Source organism: Notolepis coatsorum (genome assembly GCF_963971535.1).
Source record: "Notolepis coatsorum genome assembly, chromosome: 10".
NCBI classification, from domain to species: Eukaryota; Metazoa; Chordata; class Actinopteri; order Aulopiformes; family Paralepididae; genus Notolepis; species Notolepis coatsorum.
Genome location: NC_140174.1, coordinates 7,230,184 through 7,255,369, shown reverse-complemented (window position 1 = coordinate 7,255,369; position 25,186 = coordinate 7,230,184). Strand labels below are relative to the sequence as shown.

The 25,186-nt window shown below is 44.8% G+C and overlaps 2 protein-coding genes across 2 annotated transcripts in view; one reads left to right on the top strand and one right to left on the bottom strand.

Annotated features, from left to right (window-relative positions):
• Positions 1-10,740, top strand: part of bricd5 (BRICHOS domain containing 5) — a 51,470-nt gene extending 40,730 nt beyond the window's left edge. The window contains exons 4-6 of the mRNA XM_084323743.1: positions 177-284; positions 3,959-4,112; positions 9,273-10,740. Of these exons, the coding sequence (XP_084179869.1) occupies positions 177-284; positions 3,959-4,112; positions 9,273-9,367 (357 nt within the window). The 3' untranslated portion in view covers positions 9,368-10,740. The remainder of the gene's footprint in view (positions 1-176; positions 285-3,958; positions 4,113-9,272) is intronic.
• Positions 10,741-11,229: 489 nt separating this feature from the next.
• mlst8 (MTOR associated protein, LST8 homolog) lies at positions 11,230-25,186 on the bottom strand. Its single transcript, XM_084322639.1, has 9 exons — positions 25,132-25,186; positions 24,437-24,602; positions 24,039-24,090; positions 23,763-23,925; positions 21,555-21,630; positions 20,727-20,879; positions 19,933-20,057; positions 14,353-14,516; positions 11,230-11,712 (listed from the first exon to the last, which is right to left on the bottom strand). Exons 2-9 carry the CDS (start codon positions 24,563-24,565, stop codon positions 11,594-11,596), a joined length of 981 nt encoding a protein of 326 aa, XP_084178765.1. The 5' UTR covers positions 24,566-24,602; positions 25,132-25,186; the 3' UTR covers positions 11,230-11,593.

Here is a 25,186-nt window from a genome sequence, read left to right as displayed (position 1 = left end):
GTTTTCTAACAGTTTGTTTCCAGTAAGTGAACATAAGTATCTGGACGTTTTTTTTCTTCCGGGTTTGCATTTGTTGACAAATTGATACTATTGAAAGAAATCGATTGGCCTCGAAATGGCGGATAGGATAGGAGGCTGGTGAAGTGACCTGGTCTGCTGTCGTCCCTCTCGCACAGGGCTTGATATGCTACAAACCTGTCAACCAGGACAGCTGCTTCCTGCGTCAGATGGAGAAGTCAGATTATGAAAATGTGTACTCCCTCCTCCAGGACTCGGCACCAAAGGTAACAACACACTCCCTCCCACCCCCCAACCCTCCCCCCCATCGACATCCTCCTTTGACCGGCTTCCCCCATAACAGGATATTATAAACACGCCACACGACTTCAAAGTTTGACACTTTGCCCTTTTAAGTTTGGCCAAGCGCCTCTCAAGCTACCTGTGTCAAGTCGTCTACGACTCACTAATGTGCGAACTGGCATAGGGTGACGTCTTGGTTTCATAGGCCGACGCTTGGCCCCCCCTCACTCTCCTCGGCGGCGTACAAAGAAGAGACGAGGGGGGTGGGCGGCGGTAATAATGAAGCCATGGTCTCTCTCTCTCTCTCTCTCTCTCTCTCTCTCTCTCTCTCTCTCTCTCTCTCTCTCCTCCATGGCTGAATTCCTCCACCCACATCTGATCCCTCTGGCCCCCTCTCCCTGCCCAGGATCTGCTTACAGGAGGGGACAGCAGCGGGCCTGAGCTCTGGACCCTGCACAATGGACACTCTGTCTGGGGGCCTTTTAGCCTTTAAAGCTCCTCTCTGTTGTTGGATTAAAAGGCGGCCCGGTCCGCTGGAGGAGGAGGAGGAGGAGGAGGAGGAGGACCCGCATGCTCGGTGGCAGACACCTTGACGGCACCGTGGCAATGGCACGCCCCCAAACTCGCCGCGCCAACCGGACCCCGTCGTCGGTACATCGACGCAGTTTCAGATACCAAATACCACCCACACACACTAACCGTTCAGTCATTCCTGCTAGTGTAATCTTCCACATCCAAAAGACAAAAGAAACAGTTGAGATTGCCGGGTGTTTGTTGTGCGGTGCAACGTGAGATTGAGTCTAATAGTCTCTCATGGTGTCACATATGTCTCATAGGGACCAGTCCTGCTCGTGAAATCTCCGCGAGGCCTCTCCACCGCGGCACAATGCTCTTTTAGAGCAGGGGAGGACAGATTCTTACACAGCCCATTCAAGCACAACATTAACTTTAAGTGGTTCCCTATCAGAGGCCAATCGCCGGTGTAAATGTTGCAATTCAACGGCACAAAGCGTCTTCGAACGAGGGGCGAACACACATAACCTTGTTGACCTCATCGGTCTGATAGCGGTTAGTCATCTTGGTCTTAATATCTCTAGTGTCCTTCCTATTCATTGTCACTTGGCCTATTCATAGCGACTGGAACACGAGTCCTCATACTTACCGGACAATGGGTCTCATTCCCGAATGAATTTACGACCAAAAATTTCCTCTTAGGCAGATTTCTGCCCATTTAAGACATATTAGGGCTTTTCCTGAGATCAGATTTGATCGTGGCTAAGAGCAGATTTAAGAGTGCTGAGGAGAACTCTTATGATTGATTGACTAATTGAACATTTTATTAACTTGACAGACTGTGTTCTCATAGTGATTCCTTCATGTTAACGCTACAGGCCTCCTTGGAATTAATTACTTAATCATAATTAAAATAAATATGACAATTACGATTACAATTAATCAAATTACGCATTTGATGTCGGAAAAATAAATAATATGGATTCATCTGATCACAGGGCAGCTGCTTAACCATATCTGAACCAGCTATTTTGGACAAATATATAATTACTTTAATTACTCAGATATTCAAACACAATTATGCAATTATTGTGAAATGATTGAAAATAATAATTATTTAATGCCTTCTGTGGAATTTGTATTTCTTATTTGTTACACATCTGTTTTAATGATTAATTATATACATTTGAAAGAATGCAGGTCAACATGCAATATATCCCATTGATTGGTATACAATGGGACAGACCTTTGTTTGATTGATTGATTGATTGAAAACTTTATTAACAGATTGCAGAATGGGTACAATACACAGTACAGCTCAATTACATATACAATTGGTAAGGGGATGCAGACCAGAGAAAGACTTCCGTCTAGTTTACATCAGGGTCCCCCATTTTCAATTCATCATAACATATATGACATACATGACATACAGATAGACAGTACTGCTACATCTATACATTTATGACATATCAGATTTGAAAATACAGTACTGTTTGTGATACAAAAAGAGTCCAGAAAAGAGAGTGCATTTGACGTAGAAACTGTTGGAGGAGGTTGGGTAGGAGGGGTGGGTGGGGGACAGTGTACAAGCAAAACTGTACATTGGAATATTGACAAAACCTTACTTGGTCATTTACTGTACATTGGAGGGGGTTGATATAGCTATAAACCTGCATTCCTTCGAATATATCATTAATCAATTAAACTTATATTGAAATACACCATATAGCCTATACACCAACACTGAAATGACAGTGGATAAATAAATAAATAAGAACTAAAGCTAATCGGTGGAAATAGACTGCATTAATATTCCATAACAAGTCTTGTGTGCGCCTACGTGTCTAATGAATGAACAGTATAGGCTTAATATATTCCAGTTACCTGTTTCATTAGGATCCAGACCAGCACTATACACATGCTCTGCCCCACGCACAGTACAAGCACAGTCTGCACACATACAGCATACCAAATCCTAATGAAACAAGTCATTAACGGAATAACAAGCCATACTGCGTTCATTCATTACGCCGTAGGCTATATATATTATATTTCATTAATTCATTCATATACAGTACTGCGCGCGCGTGTGTGTGTGCGCGCGCGCTGCGGCAGGTGTACCACGAGCTGTATGATGCCAATACATTAATCTAATCTCATTTCGATGGGTCGCAAGACTCGCAAAGCGCTTCCGCATCCATTTCCACACAGCTGCGTCATTACTTTGCCTTATAAGGAGCTCTGGAGGCGTTGTTTTTTTTTTTTAACTTTGACCAGTCACCTGGTTCTTTTAGCGTTTATCGCTTTTTCTTCGCATTCATACTTGGTCAAGTTCGACCGACAGAAGCAGGCTGAAAGGGTTCAGATGGGGGGGAAAGACACTCTGGGAAAGGCACGGCTGCCGTCCGGGATTCGAACGCGCTCAGCCCCAGATCCGCGCGAGCGCGGTTGTCCACGGCGCTGAAATAGCACTCGCGGTACGTGGTGAGCTACTGGAGCTCCCCCTGGAGGCGTTGTTTTGTATGCAAATGACCTGAACGGGAACGCGCTTTTGAGTTTAAGACAGAATGCCATTCTCCAAGCAGATATCAGATCATATCATTTGTGCGACCATTTCAGCCACTTAAGACATATTACCAGCACGTTCGGGACTGAGTGAACTTGTCATTGATTCTGTCTCAGTCGTTCCAAGATAAGTCTTCCGGGTGCTCCAGTAGCACACCATGTTACCGCGCTCGCGCGGGACTCCGTGCTGCGTCACGGATCTGGTTGACTCCGAGTTCGATTCCCGGACTCGCCGCCATTTGCCGAATGTCTCCCCCTGCTCTCTCTCCCGTTTCACCCTACAACTGTCGGTCATGCTTGACCAGAAAAAGCGATAAACGCTAAAAAATAAAGTTAAAAAAAAAAAAAAAAAGATAAGTCTTCCAAAATAACTCTTTGGAAAATATTCGGGAATGAGACCCAATGACTCCGATGGAAGTGTTCTCATCTTCCATCCAGGTCTCCGCTGAAAACGAGACTCTTCATCCCAACAGTTTTTCTCCACGATAAGATGCAGAGAAAGATTTGAGACTGAATACGACTCTCCCCGAGATAGCGCGTTTTTACCATCTGATAGACTGACTCTTTTTGTCCTCAGGAGAGTCAGTTCCTGTTGTCTGGGAACGAGACCCAGAGGCAGACGGAGTTCCTGGGGGTGCTGGGGAACAGTCAGGTGGACGTGTCCACTTTGGACCGGCCCGTCCAGGCCCTGTGTCAGGACCGCTCCGTCCACTGGACCCGGAAGGCAGACGGTGAGAACAGAGCCAAGCCGTACTTCACTCTTTAACCCTTTCACTACCACAATACAGAAGGTTAACCCTTTACTATCACACTACAGACGGTTAACCTCACACAGAGATCTCTCTCTCTCTCTCTCTCTCTCTCTCTCTCTCACACACACACACACACACACACACACACACACACACACACACACACACACACACACACACACACACACACACACACACACACACACACACACACACACACACACACACACACACACACACACACACACACACACACACACACACACACACACACACACACACACACACACACACACACACACACAGGATTTGAATTGTGACTCCAGTTTCTTATGCACAGGTGAATAGTGTAGAGTATTCACGATAATGGCACACATTTCTAAATTGTAGTCACTGTAAACTAAAAATGTACTAAATGAAAAACGAACTAATTATATTTACTATAATTTACCTGATGACCAGGACTTTCTTTAGTCCTGGTCACAGACAGACAGAGCAACTTGCACATCCTGAAACACATCAGTGTAGGGGTGTAGAGTATCTAGAATTAAGAGAGATTCCTGCTCTTGACCCAATTGATTAATCTACAAATGTTTCTGGCCCCTTGCATGACCCAAACTATCACGAAGGTCCGTGAGAAATTCAATCTTTATTTCAGCTCGAGAATGTATTGAGGGCAAGCCCTCATTTTCAATGACGTTGAGTTATTCGACTTGTTTCAATGACACATTTGCTTAAAACTACTTTTTATTTTATAGTACTTTTGTGTGGAGTTCTCTCTCCTGATTGGATAAAATGGGAAGGGATGCCAGAAAAAGTATTTTTTGTCTTACTGCAGAGTGGAGGGACTGGGGAGACCCATGTTACTGACCAGACACTCTATATCAGTGATGGCTGTTTACTGCAGAGTGGAGGGACTGGGAGACCCATGTTACTGACCAGACACTCTATATCAGTGATGGCTGTTTACTGCAGAGTGGAGGGACTGGGAGACCCATGTTACTGACCAGACACTCTATATCAGTGATGGCTGTTTACTGCAGAGTGGAGGGACTGGGGAGACCCATGTTACTGACCACACACTCTATATCAGTGATGGCTGTTTACTGCTGAGTGGAGGGACTGGGAGACCCATGTTACTGACCAGACACTCTGTATCAGTGATGGCTGTTTACTGCAGAGCGGAGGGACTGAGATACCCATGTTACTGACCAAACACTCTGCAGAGCGGAGGGACTGAGATACCCATGTTACTGACCAAACACTCTATATCAGTGATGGCTGTTTACTGCAGAGTGGAGGGACTGGGAGACCCATGTTACTGACCAGACACTTTATATCAGTGATGGCTGTTTACTGCAGAGCAGAGGGACTGGGAGACCCATGTTACTGACCAGACACTCTGTATCAGTGATGGCTGTTTACTGCAGAGCAGAGGGACTGGGAGACCCATGTTATTGACCAGACACTATATCAGTGTTTTGGGTCCGCTCCTCTTTCTCCTGTATATTAATGACCTGAAAGCAGCTTGCTCATGTGACCTTTTTTTATACGCGGATGACTCCGCCTTACTAGTGTCTCACAAAGACAAACAAGTGGTTGAGCAGACATTGAGTGCAGAACTAGAGAAGGTTAGCGACTGGCTAGGCTACAACAAGCTGTCCCTCCACGTGGGGAAGACTGAGTCCATTCTATTCGGGTCAAAGGTCAGGCTCAGAAAATCGCCAGGTTTTAACATTAGAATAGGAGATACTGTTCTCACAGACAAAACATCTGTGAAATATCTTGGTTGCGTCCTGGAAAACAGCTTATCAGGGGAAAGCATGGCTCACCAAGCACTTACAAAGATCAATAACAGGACTAGATACCTAGCCAGAATCTCAAATCTTTTAGATCAGTCAGCGATGAAGATTCTTGCTGGAGCTCTCATACAGTGTCACTATGACTATGCGTGTGGCTCCTGGTACAACAGTGCCCCCAAAAGTCAGAAAATAAAACTACAGACATCACAAAACAAGCTAATCAGGGTAATACTAAGGCTACCTGCCCGAACCCACCTTGACCCAGCTCACTTTGAGATCATGAGGTGGCTTAAGGTGGAAGACAGAGTTAACCAGATAGGGATGTGCCTAGTTCACAGAATAGTGCACGGGGTAGTGCCAGTGTACTTTAACAACTACTTCAACCGAATCAGAGACACCTGTGGGATATTTGTAGATATCCTGATGAAGAATGTTCTCAGTCAACCGAGGCTTGGATAATAACAAGGGTTTATTAACCAAACAGATAGAATTACATAGAGAGAATGGCTGAGGGCTTCCCCCAGGTGATCAGCTGAAATGACCCAGGTAAGACGACCTCGATTGTGGTCGGGAGGAGCCCTTTATAGTTCAACAAGGGGGGTGTGTGGTCCCATTTGATAGGTCAATTGGGGGGGGGGGGGTACAGGTTTGGGGAGAGGAATGTCTTATTCCACAGAGAGGGGGGGGTGTATTTACATGAGGACATATTATACCACACACCCATGCATACCAAACTAGGCGCAGCTCAACTGACTTTGTGCCAGTCAGATTCAGGAGCTGTATGAGGAAGGAGTCATTTCTGTATTCAGCAGCTATCTATTGGAACAGTTTGCCCAGTGACCTGAAAATCGTAGACAATGCTGTTAGATTCAAGTCCAGCCTGAAGACATGGCTCAAAAGGGACTATACTTGACCTAGACACTTAGCTTAAGGCACCCTTGCATGTTGTATGAGTCTGTTATGTATATAAATGTTAAATGGTGATGTGTTGTGATGTCACGTTTTGTATGATGCATGTATTAAGCATCACACTCCCCCACCCCCCTACAAGGACCACAATGGAAATAAGCTCTGAGCTTTTTTGTGTTTCATCCTTGGCAGTATATCCTGACTGTGCTCTTCTGTCACATGTCTATTTTTTATATTGTCAAATAAAGTCATTCATTCATGGCTGTTTACTGCAGAGCGGAGGGACTGGGATACCAATGTTACTGACCAGACACTCTATATCAGTGATGGCTGTTTACTGCAGAGCGGAGGGACTGGGATACCAATGTTACTGACCAGACTCTATATCAGTGATGGCTGTTTACTGCAGAGTGGAGGGACTGGGAGACCCATGTTACTGACCAGACACTCTATATCAGTGATGGCTGTTTACTGCAGAGTGGAGGGACTGGGAGACCCATGTTACTGACCAGACACTCTATATCAGTGATGGCTGTTTACTGCAGAGTGGAGGGACTGGGAGACCAATGTTACTGACCAGACACTCTGTATTAGTGATGACTGTTTACTGCAGAGTGGAGGGACTGGGAGACCCATGTTACCGACCAGACACTCTATATCAGTGATGGCTGTTTACTGCAGAGCAGAGGGACTGGGAGACCCATGTTACTGACCAGACACTCTATATCAGTGATGGCTGTTTACTGCAGAGTGGAGGGACTGGGAGACCAATGTTACTGACCAGACACTCTGTATTAGTGATGGCTGTTTACTGCAGAGTGGAGGGACTGGGAGACCCATGTTACTGACCAGACACTCTATATCAGTGATGTCTGTCAACATGTAGACCTCTTATTTTAATACAAAAATAAAGAAATACCACTTACAGCACCTCTCAGGTGTATATACCATGTAATCACAACATCCGGACCTATAGATTTGAATCCTTCAAATAGGTTTGATACCTTTGTTCACCCCCCCCCCCCTTCTTTCCCTTTGATGTTCCCATCATTCACCGTCCTCTTTAACCCTTTCACTACAGCACTACCAAACGGTTAACCCTTTCACTGCGGCAACACAGAAGGTTAACCCTTTCACTGCCATTGGGCAAAGGGTTAACCCTTTCACTACCACACTACAGAAGGTTAACCCTTTACTATCACACTACAGACGGTTAACCCTTTCACTGCTACACGACAAAGGGTTAACTCTTTCACTACCACACTACAGAAGGTTAACCCTTTACTATCACACTACAGACGGTTAGTTTGTACTGGTAGCCTTGCTGGTGGACCCTGTACGGCAGCAACGTGTGAGGCCAGAAATCCAACCCTGAGCCGATGTGGTGCGGTGACCTTTTCACTGTCGCGGTAAATAACAAGAACCAGAGGACCCAACCTCCTCCCGCTATGTAACCAAACACTTAACCCGGCTCACCGTACATGATGTGAATGACAGCCAGTCTTACCGTGCGGTAGGTGTCGGTGCACCGCGTACAGTACATAACAAGTGCAGTGTGTGTAGGGGCGGATATTTGAGAAAGTGAGTAGAAAGTATTCACTGATCCTTGTTGACAGGTGTATGTTAAGTGATAGATGCCTGGGTGTGGGGGGCGACCTCAGTGGAGGTCACTGATGGCCTGTGTTGCCTTCATGTTGTACCTCATGTGACTACACCTGAGCACCGTGGTTTGGGGGGGGTCTCTCTTTGAATTGCCCCCCTAAGGTCTCTTCTATTTTGTGGGAGTTTCCCCTTATTTATTGTAACATATAAGATAACCGATAGGGCAAACAGACCCTCATCCACACCGGTTTTTATTTTTCTTATATTTTTAATTATAGTTTAATTATATTGTTTACACTGTTTATTTTTTCTCATATTCTTATATTCAGATCAAATTTTACTGGCCATTATGTTTCTACTATTACCCTGCCCATACCTGTACCTCCCCTCCCCCATGCTGCTATGAGTTTCCCCAAGGGGATCGATAAAGGAATATCTTATCTTAACTGAGGGTCAAAGGTCAGGGGGGGGGTTCTTCCATTGTAACATGGGTCACTTTTGTTCATACAGCGCATTTAAAAACAACGGCAGTTGAGCCATTCATTACAATAAAATACATTGCAATAAAACAAAAGGACACAATGCCACACTATAGCATGTGCTGACAAAACAGTCAGCACAGATATACAATCAAATAAGATAAAATAGGATAGAAAAAAATTATAATAATAATAAAGTAGGGCCACCTCAAACTGCAAGGGAAAAAGGTGGGTCTTTAGATGCGATTTAAACTTTTCAAGATGCGACTGTGATAATAGGCTATTACAAATACAACTCGACTATTCCGTTGACCTTATGATTGCTTATTGTGTCTTTTGTTTCCAAGGCCCGGGGACACAGAGGCTGGTCTACTTCTGCATCGACATCTGTTTCCCCAACAACATCTGTGTGTCCGTGTGCTTCTACTACCTGCCGGAGTGACCGCTCGCCTGGCTGCCACATACTGTACCAACTAAGATCACACCACGCCACTCCTCTTGCCACATACTGTACCAACTAAGATCACACCACGCCGCTCCTCTCCTCCGCGCTGAGGCCTACCGGCCCCCGAAACACACCTCCATGAGAGAGAACGGGGCAGCTTTGACAGCCAGCCCCCCCCCCCCCCTCCTCGAGTGCCATGCGGCAGCCACTGCTGCCTGCCAGTAAACCAACAGACCATCCAACAAACACAACCCCCCTTTCTCCTTCCTTCCGAGAGAGAAGAGAGATGGAGACAGGCTGTCATGTTTATCTCCAAAAGCCCCGTCGTCAATCTCTTCCTGTAATATAATCAGAGATTATAAAAAAATATCGCGTTCCTGTTGTATTTCCTGTAAGCCACCGCTGAAGAGTAATTATGTGTAACTATTCCTGATGTGCGGGAGTGTCTCGCTTGATGTAATGTCTCCAATAAAGACAGCTGTGTATTGTAGACAGGCTTGTTTCAGAGGTCTGTACTCTGTGATAATGACACTGAGGTGGCACCGAATATCATTCGGGGGGGGAGAAATCAAGTGCAAACATTGTACAGCATTAATATAACATCTTTACTGGGGGAATCATACTTTTCTGTACAGTTCTCTGCAATCACTCTCAACAATGTCAGTATTCAATCATTGACAAAAGAGTAGCCCCACCACTTAAAACCAAACTATGGCCACATTGAATGACAAGGAATGACGTACACAATAGCTAAACTGGAAAATCTGTATTTGAGTGAAGCAGACCAGTTGTGTCAGGTTAAGAAACTTTCAACTTCAAACTTTTCATGAACATGTACATACACTCAACATTTTGATGGTAAAATTATTCTGGTTGGGGGCTTTAAAATCACCTCGAGTCATTTTATACAGAGACAATCAATTCCATGGCACGTAAAAAACGGTCCAAATAACACGGTCCTCTTGGGAATAAAAACACCGCATTTTCCTCCCTTTCCTCTCTCTCTCTCCTCTGTCTCGTTGCAGTGGGTTAATAGAAAGTCTCACCATTGATGGGGAAATTAAATACATTTGCCATGAAATCACTTGGAAGGGATGCATTTCACTCAATAGTCACACCCAGCAGAGACGGAGTTAACAACATAAATAGTGAATGAACGCTACCGTGCATCATCATCATCATCATCTTCGTAGTGGTATTTTATGGGGCTGTGACACTCTTAAAAAGGAGACACACTGGCTATATACACATGGTGTAGCTTAGAAAGCTAACAGGCTCCTTCCGGGTTGCGTCTATGCCTTCTACAACGCTGTTCGGTTTCCGGGTTCCTCTGATTGGCCACTAAGCCCACGTGACCCTATGCTAGCACGCCCCCCTTATCGCCGCCAGTTATCGCGTACGCCCGCGCATGAGCCGCGACAAGAGCCTTCAATGACAGAGCTCTCATATTTGCGAATGCATAAACTATATCTTAAATTATGGCTATGTGTCTAATATGGCCGTCGCTTATCAATGACTTGTTTTGTTTACATCAGGGTGAACGCTGTTGCATCCGCAAATATGAGAGCTCTGTCAATTGATAAGCGACGGCCATATTAGACACATCATTTAAGATATAGTTTATGCATTTGCAAATATGAGAGCTCTGTCATTGAAGTGGGTGGTGGCGCGCAACAGCGTTCACCCTGATGTAAACAAAACAAGTCATTGATAAGCGACGGCCATATTAGACATATAGCCATAATTTAAGATATAGTTTATGCATTCGCAAATATGAGAGCTCAGTCATTGAAGGCGCTTGTCGCGGCTCATGCGCGGGCGTACGCGATAACTGGCGGCGATAAGGGGGGCGTGCTAGCGTAGGGTCACGTGGGCTTAGTGGCCAATCAGAGGAACCCGGCAAACCGACCAGCGTTGTAGAAGGCATAGACGCTTCCGGGTTGCTTACAATGCCATCACACTGCAGCTGATGGCCAACGGTAAGCTAATACACTGTAGGTTATGATATTAATGCAGGCATATTGTGATGGAGGAGGGGGGGGGGGGGGGGGGGGGGTGCATGTTGTCATCCTGGCTCACACAATTGAGCTCCGTGGTAAATATGGCCATACAATAATAACACACCGATGTCATCCATAACCGATATAGGTCTCTAGTCAAGTCTTAAACGATGGTAACCACAGACGTAAAAAGCTTTTTTTGACTGTTCCCGTTGACCGCTCCTCAGCCGAGCACGCTGTCGTTGAAGGCCAGACACACCACGGCCTTCTGGTGGCCGCTGTACTCCCGCTTGATCTCCCCCGTCTCCACGCACCACAGGCGGGCCAGGTTGTCGGAGGAGGCTGAAAGAAACACAAGACAAAAGCACGACAAAAGCACCATGAACTTTATCTTAAGAAGAGAGACCTACTGTGGGGGCGTCCCGGTGGCTGGACCATGACAGGACGCATACTGTGTAAATTGCAACATTGCCGGGTTCGAATCCGGCCCAGGACCTTTGTTGCATGTAATCCCGCCCCCCCCCCCCCCCCCCCCCCTTCTCCTGTCACTCACTCCAATAAAAATGGCAGACATTTGTTAGCGTTTGTTAAAAGACACTAGTGGAAGTCAATGGGATCTGAAAGCATGTCTAGAAAATGACCGAAACGGCTTCCTGTTTCACAACATGGTTAACTACGTTGGACTTGAAAAAGGAAAATCTGCACTAGTGAGAAACTACGACCTCTAAGGCAAAAAGAGCCTTCCTTGGTACTGCACCTTGTTTACAGGTGTGTGTGTTTTGATCCCATGTGTGGGCGTGTGTGGGCGGGATTGAGAGAGTGCAAGGCTTGCCATTTTTAAACACCACAACAGCAGTAGACTTGACCTTTTCCCACCTAAACGGTTCAATGAAATATGTTTCCGACAGCCTTTTAAGCGGGAAGTTGTACAGGATCTTAAGTCATATTTGATCTGCAACGCCTAGGTTTGACAATTAGCCTGTGTGTTCAAATACAACGCAACATGAAATATTGAGGCGGCGTGAACGCATACGATGTCAATTGAAAGATGCGAAACGGATGACATCTAGACCGTACGAGTGAAAACATATCAACAGCTGAGCTGGACAATAACGTTAGGTAGCCAACATTAAATACTTAACCTGCAAACGTAACACTGTTCCGACAGCACTATATTGAAATAACTAAGATTTGCTGAAAAGAATGTATCTTTTTCGTGCATAGATCACTAGATGTACCAAGTTACATTACAAGTTTCAGGTGAGAACTGGGCAATAACATTAGGTAGCAAACATATGACATAACATAACATACATTTTAAACACAAGCTGACAGCATAATATTGATGAGATTTTCTGAAATTAAACTTGTTTTTAATGCATAGGTATATCAGCCTATGCATTAATAGGAATGTCTATGTAAGTCTGTAGTGATTTTGTTGTTTTCTGGGGGGATGATGTGTCGTTTGTGTTTTTTTTGGACCTTAGTGTTCTTGTTTTGTTCTTGACTTATTGTGATGTTTCTTGACTTGTTTAAAGAAGACGTGTACGGCCCATGGGGACATTAACGTGTGTTGTCGGGCCTTATAAATACATTTTATTTGATTTGATTTGATTTAAGGTAAAGAGAGTCAGAGTGCAAGTATCTCATTGTATTTTTAATAGACATGACAATAGTGAACTTGAACTACAATGAGGTTCACTAATGCAGTGTGTGGAGGTGGGGGATTTTTTTTGAGGGGGCGGAGCCATGGTGAGGGGGGCGGGGCCATGGTGAGGGACTCCGGGAGCTCCACCCCTGGTTCCACCAAACAACAAAACTATTATAAAAATACCATAGGAGGTCATTGTTTCCCACTATTACAGATTCTACATGTAAAAGGGTTTTTTGTCCAATCTTTTGTAGCTCAAACTGACTTTCTATCCCTGTCTGACGACTATAGTTCTATCCATTGTCTCTCAGCCACTAAAAAAAAACAGTCCCACTTTAAAAATAGTTCCCTCCTGTTCTGCCTGAGGTAACCTAGGTTAGGTTACATTCCAACAGCCATCACTGATATAGAGTGTCTGGTCAGTAACATGGGTCTCCCAGTCCCTCCACTCTGCAGTAAACAGCCATCACTGATGTAGAGTGTCTGGTCAGTAACATGGGTCTCCCAGTCCCTCCGCTCTGCAGTAAACAGCCATCACTGATATTAGAGTGTCTGGTCAGTAACATGGGTCTCCCGGTCCCTCCACTCTGCAGTAAACAGCCATCACTGATACAGAGTGTCTGGTCAGTAACATAGGTCTCCCAGTCCCTCCGCTCTGCAGTAAACAGCCATCACTGATATATAGAGTGTTTGGTCAGTAACATAGGTCTCCCAGTCCCTCCACTCTGCAGTAAACAGCCATCACTGATATAGAGTGTCTGGTCAGTAGCATGGGTCTCCCAGTCCCTCCACTCTGCAGTAAACAGCCATCACTGATATAGAGTGTCTGGTCAGTAACATGGGTCTCCCAGTCCCTCCGCTCTGCAGTAAACACAAAATACAGTCCTGGTATCCCTTCCCACTTTATCCAAGGAGAGAGAACCCTAGATATTTGTACTTATTTCAAGAAATCTTGCCAAGCCAGATTTGTTACTGCACTGGTATATTTTACTTGTTCAAGGACACATTAGCTTAAAACCATTTTATTTGAATTTTTTTGTCAGACCATTTTTGCAGTCTGAAGTTCTCTCTCCTGATTGGATAAAGTGGGAACAGGATACCAGAAAATGTATTTTCTGTTTATTGCAGAGCGGAGGGACTGAGAGACCCATGTTACTGACCAGACACTCTATATCAGTGATGACTGTAGAGTGTAGAGCTATTATTTTAACAAACAAAAAAAACACCACCTACACAGCACCTTTAATACAGGATAGCATCGATAACAGAAGTATGGAGATTACAGTATAGTGAATTGCCCTATTAACAGGGACCAGGGCACTACTACTGACCGGTGACAATGTACTGCGAGTCTCCCGAGAAGGCGCAGTCCCACATCCAGCCTCTAGAGGTCTCTCCAGGGTTGTTGCTCTTGATGCTCAGCTCGGTCATCAGAGAGAAGTTAGACGTCCTCCAGATCTTACAGGTCTGGTCTGCTGAGCAGGTGGCCAATAGACTGAGGACAGGGAACACATCGTCATCACCATGGTTACCATCATCATCACCTGAGCAGGTGGCCAATAGACTGAGGACAGGGCAACACATCATCATCACCATGGTTACCATCATCACCATCATAATCAACATAGAAACGTTAAAATTACAGATCAAAGCTGCCATGATGTATGGTAGATGCACTCCGCTCTACATTTAGCCCTGCTACATATTCCATCCTGTAAATATTCAACACTGTATTGTTATTTTTATTCTAATTAGTGTATATACTTGACCACATTGTGCACAGTTGTACAGCCCTGGCCTATTCCTATTTTGTTTATTATAATTCTATTCTATTGCGCTACCATGTTAATTTAGTTTATATTCCATTTTATTCTACTTTTTTATTCTACTATTATTGTCTGTCCGTCAATGTCGCACCAAAAACAACCAAATCAAATTCCTTGTATGTGAAAACGACTTGGCGATAAAGACCTTTCTGATTCTGACTCCAACCATGACAAGAGCTGGATATGGATAAAATATCGATACGTAGTAGTATCGCGATACTTTGCGTGGCGATACTGTATCGATACAGGGATGCCAAGTATCGATATTTAATTATTTATTTATAAAAAATTTAAACTTTTTGTATTTTTTTTTGTATAAGGAAGTTGCATTGTTCATTTCAATACCTGTAATAGTACACTAGTCCACACACACACACACACACACACACACGCATTCAGTTTGTCAGGTACATGCAACACAGATTACAGTGTTGACATCTGTCTGCTTGAGAAAATACCATGTTCTGCAATAAAAATTATTGAAGTGAGATGAACAGACTGAACTTTATTTTATTAGATAAAACATGTTGACAAAGTTTTACTTTGCAGTTGAAAAAAGGTAATAAATCGCAATATTAATATCGCAATACTCAGCATATCGCAATATATTTAGTATCGCAATACTATCGTATCGTGACTCAAGTATCGTGATAGTATCGTATCGTGAGGCCTCTGGTGATTCCCAGCCCTACCATCTACTGCCTTCACCTTCTACAACTGCAATCAGAACTGCCTACCTCAACTATACTCGACACATATAACTCTGTATGATGACATTTAGAATGATGCGGTATATACTAGGCATGCACCGATCTCACTTTTACAGTCCCGATACCGATACTTTCCTTTGCTTTCTGGCATGTTGGATGTTTTTCTTGGCATCAGATTTTAGGATCGGGGGAAATTCTCAAATACCAATATTCTACCTTACTTTGCTGAGTTATGCGCATCGCGTGTGCTGTGTGAGCCAATCAGAGGCTTTGTTGCATTTTGGATGATTTTGGATTGTGGTTGTTGCACAGAAGACATGTTATATCTTGAAACAAACATGCTCATTGGCTCACTGACACTGATGAGATTAACTACTAGTAATGACACAGTGTCATTCAATATAAAACCACAGCATTTTCTTTTTTATACTCAATAGTATCATCAATTCAATTGATAACATAAAAGTATCGAATTACGATACCCAGCCCTAACCATGACTGAGAACCATGTAAGTTGACTGGTTATCAAAAAACTCACTAGCCGTTATTATAGTTTCCTTAATAAGATAAGATAAGATAAGATAAGATAAGATAAGATAAGTAAAGGGCTACATCTGCTCCTCCCTCCCCATCAACATGGACCCCCTGCAATTTGCATACCGCCCCAACAGGTCCACGGAGGACGCCATATCCCATGTGCTGCACACAGCAGCATCACACCTGGACAAGAGGCAGGGGAACTATGTGAGAATGCTATTCATCGACTACAGCTCGGCATTCAATACCATAGTCCCCTCCATACTCATAGCCAAGCTCAGGGACCTGGGCTTGGGCTATGACCTCTGCCAGTGGGTCTTGGACTTCCTGACTGGCAGACCCCAGGTGGTGAGAGCAGGCAACTGCACCTCCTCATCCATCACCCTCAACATAGGGGCCCCCCAGGGCTGTGTTCTGAGTCCCCTCCTCTACTCCCTGTACACACACGACTGTGTGGCTCAGCGGAGTAGCAATACAATCGTCAAATTTGCTGACGACACAGTGGTGGTGGGCCTGATCTCTGCCAACGACGAGAGGGCCTACCTGGAAGAGGTCAAGGTCCTGGCGGGATGGTGCCAGGAAAACAGCCTCTCCCTGAACGTCAGCAAAACAAAGGAGATGATTGTGGACTTCAGGAGGTCGGGGGTCAAGGACTACAGCCCCCTCAGCATCGACGGGGCACCGGTTGAGAGAGTCAACAGCTTCAAGTACCTCGGAGCCCACATATCCGAGGACTTGACATGGACCATACACATTAACAGTGTGGTGAAGAAGGCACGACAACGCCTCTACTTCCTCAGGCGCCTAAGGAAGTTCCAAGTCAGCCAGAAGATCCTTAAGAACTTCTACTCATGTACAATAGAGAGCATCTTGACCGGCAACATCACCTCCTGGTTTGGGAATAGCACTGCAAAAGACCAAAGCAGACTACAAAGAGTGACACGTTCAGCCGAACGCACAATTGGAGGGGGGCTCCCCACCCTCCAGAACAATTACTACAAGCGTTGCAAGGGGAAGGCTAAGAGAATTATTAAGGACTCGAGCCACCCGAACAACTGCCTCTTTGAACTGCTGCCGTCAGGCAAGCGATACAGGAGTCTCAAGGCGAGCACAGAAAGACTCAGAAGTAGCTTCTATCCCCAGGCCATCAGGCTGCTAAACGAACAATGAATGAACACTACACAACAACAACCACCAAACACACATAGCACACACATCCACACGCACACACTCACTTTAAACAAACACACTGTAGCACCCACTACACACACTTTATAGCACACACCCACTTTAAACAAACACACTGTAGCACCCACTCCCCACACTTTATATTTATGGATGAAGGATTGCACTACAACTCGTACACCTTACTGTAAATTGTACCTAAAATTGTACCTCATCCCATTTCTGCTTTGCACTAGATAGTACTGTACATTAGTACACTGCATAGTATTGTGTATTGTATATTATATGGTAACTCAGAACATTGTACATATGTCTATACCGAACAACTGTGACCTCTTTTTCTTCTTCTAAATTCATGCTATATTATGTTATTATGTTATTTGATACTATCTGTCTAGCACAGTCTCTGGAGCGTAACAGTAAGAAGCATTTTGTATGAAAGTATTCTGTATGACAACTATTAAAGAACTTGAACTTGAACTTGAAGATAAGATATTCCTTTATTGATCCCCTTGGGGAAATTCAGGCATCATAGCAGCATGGGGGGGAGGGGGGGAGGGGTACAGGTAGTAAAACAACACAGTATACAGGTAGTAAAAGACAACACAGGCAGTGTAAACAATTTGATCAATATGGTCAATATAATTTACTATCTGACTAGCTGAGGAATATTCACATTATTCACAGTGTCACATGAGGTGCAGTATGCAAGAGGTAGTGTTATAATAATTTACTATCTACTGAGTATACATTAATCAATCAAAGTACCAGGGTAGTCTACTTTGTCCCCCTTGGGTTCCTATAAGTCCCAGGTCAATGTCTGGTAGCAGTCGCTGTCGCTGCCCCCTGTTGTGGGGCCTGGAGGCTGCTAGTCGCTGCCCACTGTTGTGGAGCCTGATGGCCGCTGGTATGAAGGACTGTCCGAGGCGGTTAGTTGAGTGTCGGGGGGGGATGAGTCTGTGGCTGAACGAGCTTCTCATCTTGACTAGCTCGTCGTAGAGGGGGTGGTAGGGGTTCTCCATGATGGCATCCAGCTTCCTTATCATCCCCCTCTCTACCATCACCTCAAGTCTAGGTAGCTCGACTCCCACCACGGAGCTAGCCTTCCTCACCAGCTTGTTGAGCTTGTTGGTGTCCCTTGAGTTGATGTAGCCTCCCCAGCATGCCACAGCATAGAAGAGGATGCTGGCCACAACAGACTGGTAAAAAGACTGCAGCAGTTTGTTGCACACATTGAAGGACCTGAGTCTCCTCAGGAAGAACAGCCTGCTCTGTCCCTTCCTGTAGAGGGCCTCTGTGTTGTCCGACCAGTCCAGTTTATTGTTCAGGTGTACCCCAAGGAACTTGTATGAGTCCACCATCTCCACATCCACCCCTCGGATGGAGATGGGAATCGGGGGGGGCCTCTTCTTGCCCCTCCGGAAGTCCACCACCAGCTCCTTGGTCTTACTGGTGTTGAGTTGGAGGTGGTTGCTGTCGCTCCACCCCACGAAGCTCTCCACCAGGGCTCTGTACTCCTCCTCATCATCGTCGGTGATGTAGCTTACGATGGAGGAGTCGTCTGAGAACTTCTGCAGGTGGCACCCGCTGGAGTTGCGGCAGAAGTCTGAGGTGTAGAGGGTGAAGAGGAAGGGTGACAGCACAGTTCCCTGGGGGGCGCCGGTGTTGCTCACCAGTACGTCAGACTGACTGTCCTTTAGTCTGACGTACTGTGGCCTCTCAGTGAGGTAGTCCTTGATCCAGGCCACCAAGCCGTGCTCCAGCTGCATCGCAGAGAGCTTCTCCGCTAGCAGTGACGGCTGGATGGTGTTGAAGGCGCTGGAGAAATCAAAGAACATGATCCTCACTGAGCTGCGCGGCTTCTCCAGGTGCGTGTACGCTCTGTGGAGCATGTAGATGATGGCATCCTCCACCCCGATGTTTGCCTGGTATGCAAACTGCAGGGGGTCGAGGGAGTCACGCACCAGGGGCTTGAGGTGTTGCAGGACCAGTCTCTCAAACGTCTTCATGACGTGTGACGTCAGAGCGACTGGCCTGTAGTCGTTGGGGGTGCTGGGACGTCCCCTACGTGCCCTATCTGGCTATGAGCACAATACATTCAATTAACATGGATTTGGATGGAGAACAGGTTCTTCCAGCTGGCAAAGCTCTTGTTGCGCTGATAATATTGGGTCGCTTACAAGAAGACTCAGTTCTTTCTTCCTGCTTCTGTTGTGTCTCACTGCCACCAGATGACACGGTCAACAGCATTACTCTGCTTCTGTTGTGTGTCCTACTACTTCCAGAAGATACCGTCAACAGTATTACTCCAGTATCTTTGGTTATTATCGCACAGGTTTCCAATTCACAGTTCAAAGTTTTAACCCAATGCAATTTGTTTTAGATCTACATTTGTCTTTACTCTGCTGAACGCCTCCCCTACTCAGCGGTGACTCCGCCCCTACTCAGCGGTGACTCCGCCCCTACTCAGCGGTGACCCCTCCCCTACTCGACGGTGACAAGGCGGCGGCTGCCTATCCTCCTCTCGAGCTAAATCTTTACTCTGATGAAAATTCATGTCGAGAGAAAATTCATAGATGCGGATTAAGAAAGAGTTCACATACGTGAGGAGGAAGACGGATCCCAGCGTACTCGGGAAGACGAATGCACTCACGTGGAATCGGGGCTGAACTTGCAGCGTAGAGCGTAGCGTTTGTGGGCGGGGATCTTCGTCTTGGGGATGAGCTGCGTCACCTCGTCCCCCATGCCTCCGGCCAGGTTCCACACGTAACAGTTCCCCTGGGAGGTGAGCAGACAAAGGAGGATGTTTTTAGTCGGGCAAACAGTTTGAATGTCAGTCACTCTCAACGTGTTCCATTCTTCACTGTCCATCATTGGATCCGGGCCCATTGGATCTCCTGACATACTGCGTGACGATGTGGTGTGCGGGGCTGCTCTGCTGCGGACCAGAAAGCGATCCAGAGTGGTAGAATCAGCAGAGGGGATCACCGGCTGCTCACTGCTCCTCTCTGGAGGACAGCAGAGCCGGCAACATCACCAGAGACTCCATCCACCCTGGTCACCGTTATAGGTTCAGTCAAAACACACACCTCCAGACTCGAGAGACACTTTCTTCTCCAAAGCAATTTGCACTCAATACGGACATGAAAAGACTCAGAACCATTATGCTGCTGTCTACCTGGCACTTTACCTTACTGTACTTTCACAATCATGTGCAATATATTGACATGTTATTATTTTTTAACTATATATGTTCTCACTGCTGCTGTTTTTAACTGTGTCCTGTGTTTTTATGTATGCATTCTACTCTATTTTATGCACCATTACTATTAGAGTGGCAAGTACAAGGCAAGTACAATTTTGTTGTATGCTATACAAAAGACAAATAAAGGCCGATTCTGATTCTGGATCCGGGTCAGTTTGATGAGGACTCCGCGCGGTACTGACCGAGCTGTTGACCGCGGCCATGTAGCTGGCGTCCGGGTCGATGTGAACCGAGTTGATGGAGACATCTGGTTCAGGGATCAGCTGCTCGTTGTGGTCCGTCTTCAGGTCCCAGATGTGAATCACTCCACTCTGGTCGCCCACAATCAGCTCTGCCTGGAAAACACAGGTTGTTGTTGTTGTTTTTACTGTCAACGATATTGTTTCCTTTAATATTTGATTTTGATGATTTAAACAGTGAGGCTTAGTGATATCTGACAACATATGCATAGACAAGTTAAATGTACAATTACAAATTACATGTACTGTACATTTACAACAGGGTATCTATCTGCAGGTTTCAACAAGTTACCTTTAATACTTTTTAAGACCTTTTTAATACCACTTGGAGCAAAATGTTATACCAATTTCACAACCATACTAGCAAAAAAAAAAAAAAAAAAAAACATAACAACACTGAAATGGCGGCTGCACTTGCGCGCCAATTTAAATTCTCGCGTGTTCCATGCAAGCTCTCGCCAGACGCACCAAGCTCCCAGTAGCCCTGCAAAAAAACAACTACTTGAATACAAAAACATTTCATATATTTAATATTATTTCATCTCCCGACAGCCCCCACCAAAAATGGAATATCTGTGCAAAAGAAATGTAAGACGTTTTAAAATACCTTTTAAGGCCTTAAATTGAGAATTATGAATTGAATACTTTTTAATACCCTGCAGATACCCTGTGTACAACACCTTTGTAAATATATGCATATATATATACAACCGGTACAGTCGCCTCCTGTTATATCCAGGTCACACAGTGTGAAGTGGGATGTTTGCAGACCTGGTTTGGGTGCAGACACACACAGTTGATGGGCGCGTTGACCTGGAAGATCCTCTGACACTGTAGATTTCTTGATCTAAAATGTAGGAGAACAGTTTCTGTTATTATTTACCACAACTGTGATGGTGTCAGTGGGGAAAGACCCAGAGACAAGAAAGGAGATGACAGTGCAACAGTGGCTCAGGAGGAGTAGAGCCAGGAGGTCTGGTAATCAGAAGGTTCCCGGTTAAATTCTGGCTCCTCCCGGCGGTGTGTCGAAGTGTCCTTGAGCAAGACTCTTAACTAGGGATGTCCGATATTATCGGCCTACCGATATTATCGGCCAATATCGGCATAAAAATGTGATATCGGAAAATATCGGTATCGGTTTTCAAAAAAAAAAAAAAAAAATTTTTTTACATTTCTAGAACCTTTATTTACCCAGGCAAGCAAGTAAGAACAAATTCTGATTTTATTTATTGTCAAAAGTATGCATAATGTTGTGTTAATTCCACAACAAGATATATGTAATGTTAATTACCTGAAATTATTCCATTTTTTTGGGGGGGAAACCCTGCATATATCGGTATCGGTTGATATCGGTCGATATCGGTATCGGAAATTAAGAGTTGGACAATATCGGTATATCGGTATCGGTAAAAAAGCCAATATCGAGCATCCCTACTCTTAACCCCTAATTGCTCCCGATGAGCAGGTTGGCACCTTGCATGGTTGCCTCCGCCGTCGGTGTGTGAATGTCTGTGTGAATTGGTGAATGTGAGGCATAGGTTGTAAAGCGCTTTGGCCCTATATACATGCAGTCCATTTACCATTTACCATATGACAACGGTTGCTATGTATCCCACATTTATGAGGAGGTATTCCTCTGTCTACGTGGGACCAAAACTGTAGCTGATCCATCAAGATGTAAAAAAAATCTCAACATACATAATAATGGGCATCAGCTGGCTATTTGACAACAAGTTTTCTGCAGTACATTTTAGTGGTTCAAAAACATCCACAGCAACCGTGACAATCAGGGGTGCAGTGGTCAATGCCACGCGGTACCACGCCGTCCCAGCACTTTTCTAAGCAGAAGTACGCGCACACAAAAATGCGTTCACAAATTCCACTCGACTCGTCGTCCGTGCACCAAGTACCGGTACTCAGCTATCACCTAGTCTTTGCATAACAATAGCATAGCAAAGAACGAGAAGTGCAAAACCAAAATACAAGCCCTGCATCAATTGGTGGGGGTTTGCTTGAGCTGTGGAACCTCTCACTATGTGACAAATGGTCCCGACTGGAAGGATGAGACATTTGTTAAGTTGTGCTTCAGAAGGAAGCTGTCCTTCTGTAAACTGTAAGTTACATTGTTAATTTAGTTTGTATTTACTTTTCTAGTTTAAGTTAATTCAATTAAAGAAATTGTAACTACTATATTGTATCTACAATTACATTTAAAACATTGTTTGTTTTTCAACCATATCTGTTGACAATATAATTTCTTTATTATGCTACATCCTGCTACCTTTTTCAGCTTCTCTATTTCAAGGCAATATTTACTAAAAACTAAACTAAAACTAGTAATTTCCTATACAAACATGTTTCCTACTATTTATGCATAATCATCTGTTCTGTGCGCATGTGAGGGAACATGTATGCGCGTGCAGAGTCATTTAAACAGAGTACAGGCACTTCTGATATTACAACTGCACCCCTGGTGACAATTGATTCATCACCTGCAGCGCAGGTTAAACCAACGTTAGCCAATGTTAACCTACTGTACCATGAGAAGCATACTTCTGCACACGTGAAGAACACAAGACAAGCCTGAAGGATCTTCCTCAGGTCATAAGAACCTGAGCTTGAGGAAGATCCTTCAGGGTTGAAATGTTGTCCTATAAATAAACAGTTCTAATTTGCAAAGATCAACACAGTGTCCGGGATCTTCTCCTTATTTGGCCAACGTTAATTTTCCCATAACAATCACGATCACACTGGTCCCGTGAATTTGTTTAAATTCAAATGCTTCTTCTACTTGACATCTCCTTCGAATAGTGCTTCTAGGAGACAAGCAAAGAGCGATTGCCAGATAGATGGACATTCACGTGTGCACGCACGCACACACGCACGTCAGACCAGTGTCATTAATCAATGGGTCTCCAACTCCATTACTTACACACACACACACATACTGTACACACTAGAGAACTAGCTGTGTTGTACCTGAGGTCCCATATGCGAGCCATGCAGTCCTCTCCACCCGTGTACATCCAGCGACCGTCTTCATGGAAGCCTACAGATGTGATGTTCTTATTGACTCCGTCATAGTTTATGACCGGGTTTGGGTTGTTGGAGTTCAGGTCATACATACGGATGTGCTGATAGCCTGAAAACACACAAAAACTACTCTGTGAGATAAAGTAGAATAATGTTATTGTTGTGATGACATGGAAATGAGGAGCAGGGGAAATAAGAGAGAGAATGTTGTTGTGAGCTAACCTGCTGCTGCAATCATACTCCTGTCAGGGGTAACTTCAAGTGAGTTTACTTGCTGAAAGCAATTGTTAAGAAAATGATCACATTTACACACATGTGTACATGTCAAAACACCACTAACAACAAGCGATGTGGGTCGTTGATTGATTGAAAACTTTATTAACAGATTGCAGAATGGGTACAGGAGTACAGTACGGCTCAATACACACAATTGTTAAGGGGATGCAGACCTGAGAAAGACTTTCGTCTTGTTTACATCAGGGTCCCCCATTTTCAATTCATCATAACATATATGACATACAGATAGACAGTACTGCTACAGATACATTTATGACATACCGGATTTAGAAATACAGTACTGTTTGATACGAGTCTTCTATCTGAAAACGGTTCAAGGATACGGAGTCCTGGTGTTGGACCGTCCGGGTGCAGATCCCGCTGTGGGCCTGCCAGAACCGGACCGTGTGGTCGTACCCCGCCGTGGCCAGAATCACCGGGTCGCTGCCCACCGTCCCCTGGTTCACATTCATGCTTGAACGATGCTCAGTAAGTAACGTCGGTCTGTCACTGGAAGCAAGGACAGAGCAGATATTAAACAACATGTAGGTCAAGAAGAAGAGTTCGTCGTTTACTCGCAGATCATGTCGTGGTGCGACTGAAACGGTTAACCCTTTCACTGTGACAATACACAGAAGGTTAACCCTTTCACTGCCACACGACAGCCGGTTAACCCTTTCACTGCCACACGACAGAAGGTTAACCTTTTCACTGCCACACGACAGAAGGTTAACCCTTTACTAGGGTTAACCTTGTCGTGTGGCAGTGAAAGGGTTAACTTGTCAAACCAGTTTACGCTAAATTAAACTTAGCCAAGTTGGTAACGTTTACACATAAAAGACCTCTGTGTGCAACACATCTGACAGCTGGGTTGCAAAGCTAACGTTGAGACCAAAGACAAAACAAACACGACACTTCTCCGCTGGGTTATTATTTCAAAGTTAACGTTGCTCAAATTACCTGTGTATATTATTGGCATTCACGAAATTATAATATATAACACGGAACACATGACATGAAAGCATTAATGTTTTATTACCTTTGTTGTGTTTCTGGACGAAAGCAAGAGAACTGTGTTGATGGCAAAACACTGC